At 33.8% G+C, this 17,424-nt stretch overlaps 1 protein-coding gene across 1 annotated transcript in view; it reads left to right on the forward strand.

The window, feature by feature from the left end:
• PARP8 (poly(ADP-ribose) polymerase family member 8) overlaps positions 1-17,424 on the forward strand; it is a 156,726-nt gene that overhangs the window by 92,234 nt on the left and 47,068 nt on the right. Inside the window, exons 8-11 of the mRNA XM_023519734.1 lie at positions 319-413; positions 9,437-9,497; positions 9,961-10,051; positions 13,069-13,092. Of these exons, the coding sequence (XP_023375502.1) occupies positions 319-413; positions 9,437-9,497; positions 9,961-10,051; positions 13,069-13,092 (271 nt within the window). The remainder of the gene's footprint in view (positions 1-318; positions 414-9,436; positions 9,498-9,960; positions 10,052-13,068; positions 13,093-17,424) is intronic.

The following is a 17,424-nucleotide window of genomic DNA, read 5'->3' on the forward strand; positions in this document are numbered from 1 at the left end:
TTCAGTCTAGCTAATCAGTCTAGAAGTTTTTTAGATTATCTGCCAGACACTTATTTCACTCCTCTTAACATTTGCATTTTCTTTGTATCAAAGCAGTCTAATTTTGCTTTTTAAACATGATAAATTATTCTAGACATATGTGAACTTAAGAACTGATGTGAATATGTTGCCGAATTATCTATATTTTTTAATGAAGGTGACAAAGAAAATGTCCATGGCAGAACCTATGCGGTGACCTGTCCAAGAGATAGTTTGTTTTTTTGGTTCTTTTGATTCTCTTTACCCCTAAGTCACTGCTAAACCATCCCTTTTCACCAGGTGAACTATGACGGGGAACTGCACAAGCACCCACAGCTCGAAGCTGATTTGTCAGCAGTGAGAGAGATATATGGTCCACATGCAGTTTCTCTAAGGTAAATAAATACTTTTGGTGAATAAAAATTAACATTATTTGGTAAGTCATTGGGATTTTCTATTGGAGTTATTTAAGTGGAAATTTTCTTGAGCTTAATTATGTTTGAAAATATTTGAGACATTCTGTTGTGTTTCTACTTATACAAAATGGCATATTTATGGCTATATTTGTGTGTGTGTGTGTGTGTGTGTGTGTGTGTGTGTGTGTGTGTGCATTAAAGAAATTAGTTATTTAGGAAAGGTAATTTGATAAAATATCAGTCTTAAGTAGTGTCACAATCAGTTCCTATAATAGATTTGTCCAGCTGGGCCCATGCTGTTATCATAAATCAAGAGCACATTCATGTGAACAATGAGAGTAAATAATGCATAATGACTGGTAACCAAATCACATTGTGATATGTCATCTGGCCCCTCAAAAACAGAAAGGGGGAAAAAAAGACATAAATTTGCACAGTGTTTATTTGAATGATAATGTATTTCATTCTGCCTTTGCTTAATATATTATTTGGTGATAAATTTCCAGACCATTTTTTTATTACTTTTAATCATTCAGAAGACTCCACCATCCTTATTTACCTTTCTTTTCTCTCCTAATTTAAGAGAAACCCTTTTCTGCCACCATACTAGTTACCTTCCATGAGCTGATTATTTCAGATTCCTGTTCTTTGCCTCCTTGGAATTCCAGAATCCTCTCCCAACCTGACCTCTATTCCAGCCTTATACACCGAAGCCAGAATTTGTTGCCATCCCCAAATGTGCTATATTCCCTCTTGACTTTGGGCATTTGAACAGGCATTTCCCTTATCAAGCAATGTTTCACTCACAACCCCCATTGCTCTCTTTATTCAAGCCCCAGTCCAAAGGTCAGCTTTTCTTTGAGCCTTCTTTGAATCTCCAATGCAGATTAGTTAGTTATTCTGCCTCTTGGGCTCCCATCACATTTGGCTCTTACCTCATTTATCATACTTCCCTTGTCTTGTAATTATTGGTTTACTTCTTCCCTGCTAGACTGAATTCTGTGGATCCTGGGGCAGCACAGTTTGTGTGTGTGTGTGCGCGTGTGTGTGCACGCGCGTGCATTATTTTGTTTTGGTTTGGTTTTTAAGCACGCTTGTATTCTGGTATTTAGCATAGCACAAGGCAAATATGAAATACACTCTGGTGGATTCTTGTTTGTTTTCATCGGCAACATCTATGAAAGATGTTCCCATTACCTGGTTATTTAGATAATGTGAACATATCTTTCCAATGGACATGTCCAGATTTGGAAAGAGCAAATAAGTACTTTTAGTTGGGAAGTACAACACAGCTCTAATTTATTTATAATTGCCAAAGTTTCGTTTTAACTGTGGAAATGGAAACCGACAGCCTCCTGCAGCCTAAATAAGCTGGGGCTGTATTCCTAAACCCTCCCTCCCACTCCTGGAGTTATATTAGGCTGCAATTGAGTGAGAGTGATTTGAATTATAATTGGAAAAGCAAATCTTTGCAATTTTCAAAGTTTCAGCAAATGAGCTGTGATCATTTCATTGTTGACCCCTGCTATGGCTCGAGGGTAGGAAATAAAGATATTCAATAAGTGGATAAATGAAGAAGGCATTAGTAACAATCAATAAATAGTCTAAAACAATGACTAATTTTTTAACTTTAGTTGAACTTTGCTTGAAAGCTTAAAACTTTAATTACAGAAATTTAACCTCCTTCTCCACTGGGAAAAAAAAAAAAGGCTGTGGGATATAATTAATCATACAATACAACATAGAATTCAACTTCTTTTCATTTGAAATACGTATTTTTGTTTAGAGGATTATATTAACACGTTGATTGCTCTTATAGTTTAAGACTTTCTTTAAACACATACTTTCATGCTATCTAGGCCCCAATTATATTGTCACGTATATATGAGTTTTTTTGGTTTCATCAGCAAGCATTTATATTAGCATTTTACATATTAGTGAAATTATTGATAATTTATCAACTGTTGAAATTATATAAATATTTGGAATTTTATTTAAAGGAAATATCTAAAGCCATAAATGGTTTTGATTCTTTTTCTCCTTGCTTATTTCACTTATAAGTTTTGATCCAATTTAAATCTTAATAAATGCAAGCCATGTTCTTGCCTGCTCTAGATTTTCTCTAGCTGCAGAGGATGTTTCCAGAATAAATAACCTCCCAGAGGTCTAATGATAGAAAGGTGAATCTCAGCAGGACTAGTTTGATTTACATAAAATAAATAAGAACGACTTTACTGTCTAGTCTCCAATACTGAGGACTGGACACATGGGAAAAGGAGTAGTTAGGCATAAGGTCTTAGAATCATCTGCCTTGCAAAGTTCTAAGTCTGTTGAAAACAGACTGTTCTAATTAGCTGTTCTTTTACTTAATTGAGGTTTATAAGAACTTAATGGAGTTTGAAGAACAAAAGTACCTCAATATGCATAATAGTCTATTCGGTGTCATTTTTTTAATGTGACATCTAATGAGAAAGGCAGCTAACCACATCTGAGTTCTCTGTAAGAGATGGAAATAACTGAGATTGCCTCAACTGAGGCAAAACCTTCTTAAAAGGTCGAAGAAGAATATATAAGAAACGACTGATGATAAATTTATTAAAGTAGGTAATTTCAGCTCTACCTAGCCGTATCATCCAAAAGCAGAATACTGGGTGTATCGAACCGTACTTGTAAACGCTGATGACAATTTTGATTCATAAGCTCTTGTACAGGAAGTGGGTTAGGTCTCTTGGGGAATGTTATTAACCCTATGACTAGTCTGAATATGTCTCATCTTGAATCATGCAACAAAATGAGGATGCTTTATGCTTTATATTATAAATTTACTACTATAGTCAAGTATTTATAAAAAAAGAAAATTGATCTGTGCCATCTGAAAATTTGAGATTAACATCTGTAGAAGACTAAGGAATTACAAGTCAGAGAATTCTCATTTGGTCAGGAACTATATGATGATTCTGATCATTTGCTTGTGATGTTTCAAACTTCCACCTCATATAAAGTGTTCTTTGCTATATGATCGTATCATCTTCCATTTTAAAATTGAAGCCATAGGAGTAATAGTCTATCCTTTTAATTGTGACTAATACATAATAGAGATTGGAATAGTTCAAGATTGTGCCTGTTTTATGTTTATATCACTTTTTGTGGATGGACAATCACAATAGGGCCTTTTGGAGCTGACATTTGGGAGGGCACGGTGAGGAGTTTTTAAGGTTTGAGAAGCCTATACTACTGTATTCAGACTCACCTCCCAAACATATAGCTCGAAAAAAAGAAAAAAGAAAAAAAGAAGGAGAGAGGGAAAGGAAAGGAAAGACAAATTTTTGCCACATAAACCGGGATGGACCATTTAATTTCTCCAGATTTCTAGGTTTTTATTTGTAGTGACCAGTAAAACTGTTTACAAATCTTCTAGTTCTCTTCTGGCACATGGTAGGATTGTGTTTCCCTTGCTGCTTTTCATGTTAGACATGGACACAGAACTAGTTCTGGTCAGTGAAATGTGAGCATGAGTGCTAATGTGTGAATTCCCATACCGTCTGGACTCCGTCATTCTGGGCCCCTTAGTGAATGCAATGAGCAACATTTCAGCCCTCTCCCCTGAGTCCATAGTAATCATGTAGTGGGACTGAGATACAGATCCTGTTTTATTGTAAAACACGGAGATTTTGAAGATGTTTATTACTCCAATAAAGCTTAACCTACACTGAAATAAATCATTTATCAAAAGATCTTGGTTTGGCTGTTGTAATGTTTTATCCAGCCTATTGTTTCTCTCAATTCTGCCTCCAGAACCTAAGAAAAAAGCAGTCTCACTCTGAAAACCAGCAGAAAGTGATGACAGGTGGCACACCAAAAAAATAATTAATAAATAAATAAAAATTAAAAATTAAAAAAGAAAAAGAAAGAAAGAAAGGAGAGAGTATTTTCCAAAAACACTGGTACATAATCTAGACCTAAGCTTCAGCATGTCAGGTCCCAGATAGTCACCTCAACTCCAACACCTATATTATCCTCAAGCAAAACCAAGGATTTTTAAGCTAAGGGCAGAGTTGTAGCAACTGTTTATACTGTACCTCTTATACACTATTATTTTATCTGGGTTTTCTTTCTTTCTTGGATCTAATTTTTCCTTTAGAGAAGTATATATCTGTCTTGGATACAGTCTTGCCGATGCTTTAATCTGCCAAGATTTCTGACTACTGAGTTTGCATATTTCTTGGCCCATTCACAAATATCTCTCCCACACTGAGCAAAAAACACATTGAGAAGGCATGCAGAGATAGACATGCAAGCTGTTGAGTTTCAGATGTCATAGGAAGACATGTTTCTTCACAAAATAAATCTCTTCTCAAAATATAGCTGACCAGTTGTTGAAGGCAGAAATAACTAAATAGTAATAGAGGTTTATTTCCCAACAACATTAGGTAGAATTTCATGTACGTGTGTGTATATGTATAATTTCTTTGACAGTTAAGAAGGGAAAGCTAAATATATAAAATATATTTTTATAACCACACAATCACTGCTAATTTTGATCAGATAATATTATAAAATATCACAGTACTATCATGAATAGGCTATAGTTTTACATAGAAAAGAGGACCATTACAGATGGTCTAATATTAAATATATTGTGAGTATGTATGTCATGTCTCATTAACAAGGATGTTGTCTTGGTTAATCCATTAAAGAACAGGAGACTAGATTGCTAAGAATTCTAACACAAAGTACTCTCAAAAATACATGTTCATAGAAAAACATATTTCATATATGTTCTTAAATAAACGGTCATATGTAAATATCAAAAAAAAAAAAATCAAATGGCCAGATTTCAAGAAACGTTAATTCAAAAAAGTAGCTGAGATGTCTGGAAAGAAATTTATGGACAATGTCCTTTCAAACCCTATCTTTCAGAGTGAAATAACTGCATTAGATCATTTCTGTGTTGTTTTCCTTATCCTAAAACAGTGTTCAGGTTCAATTTGATGTGATCTCTTAACAGTGCATAATACAGGCAGTGCAGGAAATTATTTTGAATTATTATAAACCCAATACAGCATTCAGTACACAATCAGATATCTAACTTCACAATTCAAGTAGCATTCATATTTGAAGCATTTGCCTTGATTCTGCATTTGCTGTTCATGAGATTGGGGCTACTGAAAGTTATTCAGATATAGAAGCAATCCTGATGACTGGGTCACTGCATCTGGACAGACTGTAATCACACTTTCTGTAATCTTGCAGTGGGAAACATGAAATTACTGGCATTATATAAAAAGGGCATCACAACGGAAATTGGTTTGCATATGCACAGCATTGTGAATTCTTTGAAGTGTGGCATAAAAACAAAAAGTGTAACTATTTACAGATCTACACCTGCAAATCCAATTAATTGCAAATCTTTAATGCCTCTGCCTCCTTAAAATACTATATTTGTGCTTTGCTGTGGTGGAGAAGAGCACTTGGAACCCTTTATTTCCTTTTTTTTTTCCTTTGAAAGAAATGGATAGTGTTAAAAATTTGGGGAGAATACTAACTTTTAACCAAAAAATGTTGAAGAAATTATGTGAATACTTAAAATTCACATACTAAAGTTTTTAAAAGAATGTATGTCACATTCTGATTCACAACTTGGTAAAATTCAATTAACGTGGTCTGGAAATTTATTTATGAAGAAAACAATTGTGGATAAGGTTTTTTACTGATTTTTGTTACCTCTGATTTCTTTCTCTCTGCTTCTAAACATACCAAGCCTTGCCATAATAAATAAATCCAAATAAAGGTTATTCTTCCCTATAAAATTGGCAAAGATGGGTGAAAAAAATGGCTGATAATGATGAGGATATGGGAAATGGTGACTGTGGAAAATGGCTGGTATGGTGATGTATTGTTTTGACCTTTTAAAATAGTAATTAGACAAAATACATAGCTCAAGAGTCCAAAATGTAGTTATACCATTTATTTCACTCAGTAATTCTAGAAATTATTCTGTGAGAAGACAGATGCATATAACTTTTTATCCAGAGCACTATTTATCAATATTTATAGTTTAAAAAAAGAATCAAAAGCCACCTAATGTTGGATTGTGCAATTTTATTTATATAAATATAGCCATTTAAATTAAGTGGTTTTGAAGAATATTTCACAATATAGAAAAAACTCATAGAAGGAGTGAAAGAACAGGACAAAAATCTTCAACATACCATATTATCCTTAATAAATTGTATATATTACATGAAATATTAATATACAAAAGAGACTGGACTGAGATATAAGCAAAAGAATTATCTCTGAGTAGTAGTATTACAAGTTACTTTTTGTTCATTTTTCTCTTTCATATTTTACATAATGAGACTGTAATCAGAAAAAGTGCATGTTTCTAGAAAATACATAACATTTAAAAAATAAATTTTACCCACAATCTATAGTTAATATATAAGTACTCTTTTTACTTCTTTTGATTTTCCTGTTTCTATTTTATTTTAAAAAGGTATTTTAGTTTCCGTACTTTTTTGATAATCTCTTTGCTCTGTAAGTAGTGTATTTGGAACATTTCCCTGAGGACATGAAATATTTTTATATCAACTTTTTCGTTAACGGGTAATTTTTTAAAATCATAGCAGTGTGCTATAGTTTAAATATTTCCTTATTTAACATTCATTTACTTTCCAATTTCTGCTGTTAACATACATTTTTTCAGGTAAAAGTTCGCACATATTTGTTATAATTTTCTTGGGAATGGTTGTAGTCAAGGTCTCTTCACCCCACTGAAATGTCTTTTCAACATTATTAGTAATCTATACTTGTCATCACATTTAAAGGTGCTTTACTTTTAACATGCCTAACTATAGATATTTGATTTCTTGTATTTATGAATAATTTGCTAGTATTCAGGGTCAGCAAATTATGAACACTGGGCCATGGAGCCTGTTTTTGAACAGCCTATGGGCTGCAAGTGGTGTTTGCTTTTTAAAAGGGTTTTGGAGGCGGGGCAAGGAGGAGGGGATGGGATAAAAGGGGTCAAATATGTAGTGACAGAAGGAAATAGGAAATCTAACTATGGGCCATGAACACACAATGCAATGTATATATAGGCCATATTGTTGAAACGTACGCCTGAAACTTACTGGATTTCCTTAACCACTGTCACCATAATAAAAAATAAAATAAAAATAAATAAAAGTGTTTTGAATAAAAAGCAAAGAGGAATATGGGACAGATGCTCTATATGTCATAAAAAGCCTAAAATATTTACTATCTTGACCTTTACAGGAATATTTACTGAATCCTGGACTAGCATGAAAGAAACGATTCATGTGCTTGGTCTTTATCTTAGTTTCTATATAATTTTATAACTAAATTGGCTATTTTTATATCTAAAATTGCATAAGGTTGTAAAGGTTCTTATTCTTTATGGATAACATATGTTTTGATGTATATGCAATTTTAAAAATTAGTTCTTATATGAATAATTTTTATCTCTTCTTTTAGCCTTTAAAAATATTACCATGAAAGAATAAAAAGTACAATTTTGTACATAATGAAAATGTGTTCAGTGTTTTGATATATTTTTAAGGGGAGAAGGGAGAAAGCATAGAGGCTAAGTTATTATATTCTATTATGTTGCATTATTTAGTCATAGATATTAAAAAGCAAAAAGACTCTCTAGATTCCTTTATCTATCAAAGTATATAAAACCATTTAATCATTAAAAATGTATTTTCTGAACTCTATAAAAGTGCCATAATTTTGTACTATATTAACATTACTTGAATATACATATGATACACAGTAATTTTCATTGAGTACTTCCTATGTGCCAGATACTGTACAGTTTTTAAGTTGGATATGAATTCAACGTCTGACTTCACTCACTTCTTACCTGCCCTTTGGCAACTTGTTTCACTTCCCTAAAGTTCTTCTCATTTGCAAATGAGGATAGTAATAGTATTCTTGTTGTTACACTATGATCAGAACCTAATGAGATCATGTGTTAATGTCTGACCTGATGTCTAACACAAAGTGAAAGTATATTGAATATTGAACTGATAAAATGCTTACATAAATAAGTAGAACATACATATACAAATCCGAGCTCTGCTACAGAGTGATATGATGAGTGACTTATTTTATAACTTTGGTCCACGGTTAATGCATATATAAATTGGAGTGGTAGTAGTTCTTTTAGTGCATTCTGATCACATGTATGTAAAATCTCGAGAACAATTTCTGGCACATAAGTGCTTAATAAATATTGGCAGTTAACGTTTATCATTTCTCTTTTTTCTATAGTTTTCTTTCTCACTAGGATAGCATTTGTAACTTCATAATTTTATTAAAATATCAAAAATAGAGATGCATGTATATGGAGAATATAAAAACTTGTTTTTATGATGTTTTGTTGACTTTAAGAAAATATTCTGGTTTTTGGCACTACCTGTACTGGAGAAAAGTTTGTCTTCGTAGTGTCTTCATGTGGAAAATAACCGTTGTTACTTGTTTTAATTTTTGATATGTCAGACTTATAGAGCTGCCTATAAAAAGACAGTGACATTTAAGTGGCAGAGTACCTGAAGCAGTTTTGGAACCATCGTTGTCTATCTAACACAGAATGAAAATTCTTGGACGCATTATCGAGGCAATAAATCACACCCACTGCCCCTAGAAGCAGCTCTTCATCCTCAGTGAGCACAATGAAAATGAAGCTGTCACCTGCGAAGACTATATAATTTGCCACAGAGAACTGAGGATGTTTGAAACTGTGAACCAGACAACTCTTGAATTTATGCATTCATATGCATATATGTAAAGATGGAAAGATGTCTGTGTGGTATAAATAGATCACAGAAGACGACAGTCCAACTAGATCAAGTTAATTCATGTTCACAGTCATTTCTGAGCTGTCTGTGGAAATCAGGGATGAGAATTAGTAATTACATTTTTAATTTAAAATAACCGAGGAAAATGAAAAAAATGTTAATCTTTGCTTTCAGGGAATATGGAGCCATCGATGATGTAGATATTGATCTGCATATTGATGTTAGCTTTCTTGATGTAAGTATCAACTTATGCAATACGATTGATATATTTAAAAAACATTTATTTTTATTCTCAGAAGAAATTTAAGTTTATTTCTCTTGTAATACTATTAGTAACATGACTTTTTCAGAATGATTTATGAAGAAATGCTATGATTGGTTGAAAAATCAGAGATTTTATATATATAAAATACATATATTTGTGTTGGTTCTTTTAATACATATGCTGAAATTTATGGGCTCTTAGTATATTACTTCATTATTTCTTAAGTTTTCATTTTAATGTTCTATGTAGAAGGCAAAAATTAAGAATACTTTGGCTTTTCACAAACCAGTAGGTTTTGAGATAATTTGTAGGCCTTAATGATTTATGCATTTCTTCAAAATAAGTTAAAAAAATATATATTTTTTTAATTTTGGAAAAGTACATCAAGAACTCTAAAAGATGACTAATTTATCTTTAAAATATATTTGCACAGGAGGAGATTGCTGTGGCTTGGGAAGTGATTCGAACAGAACCTATAATTGTCCGACTACACTGTTCACTCACACAGTATTTAAATGGGCCAGGTTAGTTTTATTTCTCTATTATTTTGAATATTAACTAATTGTGCATTGTACATTAGCAAAATGACTGTTCATTTGGTAATTCTGAGCATAATTGCAGCTATCTTGATAATAATATTTAAATGTACTTGGATCCTAATTAAGATGATTTATCGCCAATATAACTTCTAGAAACTGAAACATTTAACATTTAGTTGTATGGATTTCAAAAGTTGACAAATTGCTTTGAAACAAACACAGTAAAGTCTAAAAGAGAGCTTTGCATGTAGTAGAAGCTCAGTAAGTATATTTTAGGTTGCCCTATGTCTCTGATTCTGAGATTTAATTTTAATGTTTATTTCTTTCACCTTTGATTACTGATGAATTTAGTCTAAGTGTAACATATTCCTGTTTTTGGCAGTGGAGATCACAATAATATTTTTGTTTTCCAGTAACTTAAGGGATGATTTTTCTATATCTCAACTGATAGCTATTCACAACAAAAGATCCTATTATAAATCTTTCCAAGACTTACTGGATTAAATCTGTTTTTCCTGCCTACTAACATGCACATGCGTGCATGCACATATGTGCATGCACGAGCGCGCGCGCGCACACACACACACACACACACACACACACACACACACACACACACCCCATATCAGCTCATATTGTTCCATATATTGCATAACAAACCACTCCATAATGTAATGGCTTAAAATAACTTACCTCTCCCCATTCTTTGGACTGAACTGGGCAGCTCTTGCTTGGAGTCTCCCATGCTTTTGCAGTTAGGTAGATTGTTGATGAGGCTTATGTCATTAAAGGCTCCACTAGGTTGGATGATCATGATGCTAGACTTTCAGATGGCTAGCATTGATGCAGGCGTCATCTCGGAGCTTGGCTGGGGCTCTTGACTAGAATGTGTACCTTATACAGACTTCTTCATGTGGTTTTAGCATTTCGTAGCAGGGTCTAAAAGCAAGTTTTCCAAGAGATAGGATGTAATACTGACTGGACAAAGGATCTGTGAATCTTCCACTGTATTCTGTTGATCACAGTACTTGAAGAACCCTCCCAGAATCAAAGAACGGGACATAGATGACACCTCTTGGGGTTGCGGCCATCTTTAACCTGCCATGCATACTTTACTGTGGTTGCTACACATTTTCTTTAGTATTAAGAAACTTAGATCTACAGTTAGTTTCCACCTAAGAAAAACAGCTGTTCTTTCAAGTTTATGAAACATGAGAAAATCTCTCATTTTGAAAATGTTTATTGTCACTTCTTTTCCATCTTTGTTTAATGTATTCTACTTAAATAATCAATTCTTAATACAAATAACATAGTAGTGACTGATGTGATTTAGTGCTGGACAAAGACAAATAGATGTTACATATTTTTTGTTTTGATTATTTTAAATATATAGAAATGTAATAAAGAAGAAAAATAATTATAATCCTGTACTGAGAAGACTAAATAGTTTGGTGTCTCAGTTTTCTATACATACACGGTCTATTTTCATAAAGTTGGCATTGAATTGATAAATAGTTATGTACATTAATGTTAGGCCATGAGACTGTCCTCATCATTAAATTTTTAAAAATAGAATGATTTGTAATATCTATGTAGTATTCCAGCCTATAGGTCTTATGGTCTTGCTGTTTCTCCACATATTCTGCTGTATAATATTTTTCTTTCTTTAATGATTTGAAATGTGCTCATTTTATTTTATTCTTGTAGTGATTAAAAGAAAAAGGCTTTATGTCAGAACTTTTTAATTTATTGGGGTTAGGAACAAAATTGGGTCAGTTCGTTCTACTCCCCCCAACTCCATCTGTGTGAGATGAGAATGTGGCATGCTTTTATGTAATCTTACCACTGTTACTCATTTTTTAATATAATCTTCAACTTTAGGTAGATTTTCCTTCACAATATCTCTTTAAAGATTTGTTATAATTGCATGTTTTTATGAATATAGTAACAATTATATTTTAATTTGTATTTAGATGATTTTATTATTCAATATCACTTATTTAGTATCATAACTCATCCATAATTTAATTCTTTTTTTACTTCTGTTAGCTTATTTACATATTTAATAGTTTGTAAACTAAAGAAACATGAGGGTCATGCTTTGTCTTTTCATACCTGAGAAGCATGAGAGTTATGCTTTTTCGTTTTATACCTGAGAATGACTCCTTTGTTTTGTGAACAAGACAAACTTGACCAAGTATATAAATTTATGGAGTAATAACTGCTCCCCCCAAAAAGGCAAAAATTCTTTAGTGAAAACTTATGCTAGCTTATGTTGAAGTTTTCAAATTTTTTTTTTTTTTTGTATAAATCTACTTTGTGTTTGTTAAGTGTATGTATTGGGCTATTTTTTCTCTTTCTCTGTTATATTCATTTATATATTTATTTTTGATTGGTGTTAATTCCCCCAAAACAACTTCTATGTAATTATTTTATTGTTCCTTTATCTGCTCACTCTGACAGATGTAGATTAGATCTATTACCTCTGTCCTTCATGTTGTTTATCATTTCTCTTAGTCTTTCATCCTTCACCTCTGAGTATTTTATAATGTTTTCCCTTTTGTCTTCTCCATTAAGTGAATTTTTTTCCTGATTCGGTCTTTCACATCTCCCTTCTGTTTTTAATTGGACTGCAATTTTTACTGAAACCGTACTATTTCCTCTTTACCATCAGTTGCTCTCATTTTATTTATACAATGTTATTTTGAATTTTGTTGTGAATCACTAATCGTCCAAGATTTATAATTTTAATTCCTATAGTTGGAGTTTAGTTTTCTCAGTATTCGAGCGAGAGTTGAAATGCACTCCTTTCAGAAATTAGTGTGATTTGTGTATGATTTCTTATGTTAGGAAAATGGAACATAGAGAATTCCACATTTACTCTACTCTAGATTCATTAGTTCTAAGATCTGACCTCTGAAGTAGGGTGGGCTGTGAACTCTCTTGGTGCCACACCCGACACCCTTGGACCCCTTGTAGCAGCGCTGTGCTCCTATCCTCAGCTTCTGAATGCTTTGTTGCCAACAGCTCACACTGGGACCCTAGAGCTTAGACATCAGACACATTAGAGCTTCCTTTTTCCTGGAGAGAGCAGATAAGTACTTGGGAGTTCTCCGTGGTATGACTGGTGTGGGAGTACTGTGGCTCAGCTACATTGCCTCAAGACTGGACAGACTTTGTGGTGTAAGTTATGCTCCACGGTTACCCACAGAATCAGTCTGAAGCTTAAACTTCACTCAGATTGGTACCCCTACTTTTCCTCTTTTTCTGTCTTTCTCCCTGCTTCACATCTCCTATTGGTTTCTCCTGGGAGCAATTCCATAGTACATTATTTGCCCCCAAATCTTCACTCAGGGTCTGTTTCTAGGAGAACCTGGCCTTAGATTGTGGATCTGGGGGCAAGAGAGAAGTCAGCATCTGCTTCAGGAGAAGGCCCTGACAAGCCAACCAGCCCTTTATGAAACTGCCCTGTGGCAAACTCTGCTTGGTGGCTCATCTGCCCCTTTATTTTAAGATGTGTTAATGGTGGTCAGCCTTTAGCTTCCAACTTTTTCATAGAATAGGGAATTTTGAGTCAGCCCTTGAGGGCCCCTTAGGATTGCTCTATTTGTAGCAAAATTCTCTGGAAGTATCTCACACAGGGATGGCATTATTTTAAGTTTCTGGTCCCTTTGCTGGTTTTCTCCCATTTTCATGATGCACTGGTTGCAGTGAGGCTCGTTCTGGACTTACTAGTAAATTTCCCCAAAGGTTATTTTTTCTAAGAGAAAATTGGAGGGAAATATATGATTTAAAATGGGCAGTAATATAAAATATGTGACAAGAACTAGAGACAGTGACACTAAAAAATAACATAATTTATTATTCCAGAAAAAATAATTAGGTTTTATCCCAGTTTATGATTTGACTTATTGGAAACAAAAACGACCAGAAAGATTTTCTTGACTGTTTTACAATATGTCTTTGAAGTTATCAGCATTTATAGTAAAATTAACTTGCAGAAAGTGTATGACTAAACCAAGGTTTAGACTGACCTAGTTAACAGTTCTCTTTGAAAAACATTTATTCTTAGGTTTTGGAAATGTATGAATAATACATTTGAACTATAATATTCGGCTAGTGCTAAGCTGGCAATAATATATCTGTGCGTGAAAAGGAATGATAAGAATTGAAGAAATTCACCTTCTTACCCACTTTGAAATTAAAGATAAGGGTTATTTTCATTGTACACGGGGAAATATACTTTAGATAAAAGGACACAATTGTTATAATTCTTAAGATATATTTTTTTAAGAATTGCTGGTATATAAGTCTAGTTTCTGATCTCAGAGAGGGCTGCTTTTAGTTTAAAGTGATCAACTGACATTATTAAAATGTTTTTCTGTGCAAATCATCTTAGTATTGATATCTCTACATTTACATGATCAGAGTATTAGAATAATTTCTGCATATCTTAAGCAGCCCTTATTGCCTTCTCAACCTAAATTATATGAGACAATAAAAAATTGAATAACTTTCATCTTTTTTAAAACATAAAAATATTTTACTAGTGTATTCTGTTAAGTTATTCCTCATTCTCTTGCCCCCAGAAACAAACCCTGTGTGCAATCTAATTGTTTGAGGTAAACGTCCAAATAAATTTAGAAAGAATAGACATTCTTATAATATTTACTTTTCCTAGAAAGGAACATTTGTTTATAGTTTCCAGTTTTTTATATGTCAGTACACTTCTATGTTTTCTTGTTTGTTTGGGTTTTTTTTGTAATAGGTCACTGATTTTAGCCAAATTTATTCCTGAATACTTGTTTACTATTTGTTTGTTTAATAGGACTTTTATATAACAATATATATTCTGATTACTGGTTATCTATTACTTTTTAAAACAGTTTAAAAATTAATCTAAAACATTTTTAAATTTAAAGAAAAATTGCATAGGTAGTACTGAGTTCCCATACATTCTATATCCAGTTTCATTCATTTTTAACGTCTTATATGAATACATTAAATTCAATTGTAATAATCAAGTTCATCGATTTTAATAGTAACATGAGTTTTTCACTTGAATTTTTGAATATTTTTGGAAGTAACATTATTAAGGTCTTTCAGTATATTCCAAAATTTGGGAGCATTCAGATTTTATACTCCTGATTAAATCAAGGTTTGTAACATTTTTCTAGTCACAGTATCAATAAGTTATGGTCTTTGTATTATTAATTTGCAGGAATAGTTTATATATTCTGGATAAATATTTGTGTCTATTACTATCTCTTCTCTCTCTCCCTATATATATCTTACACAATTTCCTCCAGTAAAGATTTCAGTTCTTTTAGAGTATTTTGGATTTTTCTACTTTTTTTTTTTTAACCAGGTCTCTTTTGTTTCTCTGCTTCCATCTTTCCAGTCACTTTTCCATCTGCCTGTGAAGATTGTGTCTTCTTAAATCTTCTTAGAGAGAGCACAGTGTGTTCTAATTTAGTCATCTTTTTTTTTTCTTTTTTTTAATAATTCCTCCGAGTTTTGAAGATATTAAGATTTTTTGTTCACTTTCGAATATCTATAGCCCTGGGTTTGGGACAGGTGGGATTGATGGGCACGGTATTCCTCACTCTCTGTGCAAGGTTTAGAATGTTTTTAGGAAAGGAACCGATTGGCGATACTAACACCAATTTTCTTTGATCAGCAGGGTGTTTGTATTAGGAGTAATGGCCCACACAGGGAGTGAGGCAATTGTGGTTACCAGTTTGGTTTACAGTGTGGAGCTTATGTGGTCTGAGAATGTCTTATTAAGACAATCTTTACTCTAATTATCTGTTATCCCGACTGTTAGTGTGAATGGCTGTGTCTGTGCTCCTGTGTAATGTCAGCCTTCTATTTGCATGTTAGCTTGCATCCCCTTTCTCTTAATTAAGACATCATTCCAGCAATTCTCCCTCTCCTTGTACTGTTCATGTCTCTTTCTCTTCTAGAAGATTGCCATCCACCAAAAAAGATTTCTCTCATCTTTAAAATAAACCCCTCTTGACCTCAAAACACTCTTCAGTTAGCACCCCAATACTCCGCTTCCCATGATTGTTAAATTTCTTGACTAGAGTTGTCTCAGCTTTATTTTCTTTCCTTTTTTCTCCCCTTGAGTAGGCCCCAGGCAGGTTCTGGACCCATAACTTCACACACATACTGCTCTTGACAGTGTCAGCAGTGAGTTAAAAATCGTTTAATGACCACATAATCAGTTTTGAGTCCTCTCATCTTAACTGACTGATAAGTTGTTTACCCCACTCCTTGAGAAACTTTTGTGAATGCGTGTCCAGATCAGCAACATTCTAGAATCTCCATCCTCCTAGCCTCTTCTCTTCAGCCTTCTTCACTGAGCCTGTGGATGCTGCAGGGCTCAGGCTTAATCCTTAGACTTCTCTCCTCTAGTTATACTCAGTGGTTCCTCATCCAGCCTCGTCGTGCCTTTAAATACATCTTTATTCTGGCTATTCCTAATATATATATACATAAATATCTTTAGCATATTCCTCTCATCTGAATGCCTATATGCTGGATTTCTCTATTCATTTGTCTGCTTAACTTTTCCACTTGGGTGACAAATAAGGGTCTCAAATTTAAGATCTTCATTGTCAAGTTGCTGATCTTCCCCACCTCTCCAAACCTGCTTCTCTCCTACAATCTCAGATACTAGCAGTTAGCGTTTCATCCTTCTGGTTGCTCAGGCCAAAATCCTTAGCTTCATCCTTGACTCTTGTCTTTTTCCGATACTTCAAATCCAGTCCATCGGCAAAATCTGTCAGCTCTCTCAGAAAGTACGAAGCCAAAATGTTCACCACCTCCACTGCTCCATGCCGCTATATCTCTTGCCCCAATTAGTGTAAGCTCCTGGCTGGATTCTCCTACTTCTCCCCTTGCTCTTTGCAGAGATCCCACACTGCCCATCCACAGTCCTCTGACCTCATCTTCTAATGTGTACCTTTTCCACTCCTCTTCTGCGCCACCGGTCCCTTTGCTGTTCCTACAGTATTGCAGCACATTTCTTCTTTGGGGCAGTGCCCTTGCTGTTTCCTCTGGCTGGGACACTTCTCTTCCTGCCATGCTATCTATGGTGAAACCTACGCCCACGTAACCTTCAGCTCCCATACCTTTTCCTTCTTTATTTTTTATCATTGTGTAGCATTCCTGTTTTTTTGTTTGTTTGTTTGTTTTGTTTTTGCCTACCTCCTCCCACTAGGCTAAGGCTTCATGGGGGCAGGGATATATCTGTGTGTATTTGTACCACGCTATCTGCAGTGGCTGGCACAGTGCACTCAGATACGCTGTAACACTGGTGAATAATGAGTGGTGAGTGACTTTTATGAGAG

This window comes from Pteropus vampyrus, unplaced genomic scaffold (genome assembly GCF_000151845.1).
Source record: "Pteropus vampyrus isolate Shadow unplaced genomic scaffold, Pvam_2.0 Scaffold234, whole genome shotgun sequence".
NCBI classification, from domain to species: Eukaryota; Metazoa; Chordata; class Mammalia; order Chiroptera; family Pteropodidae; genus Pteropus; species Pteropus vampyrus.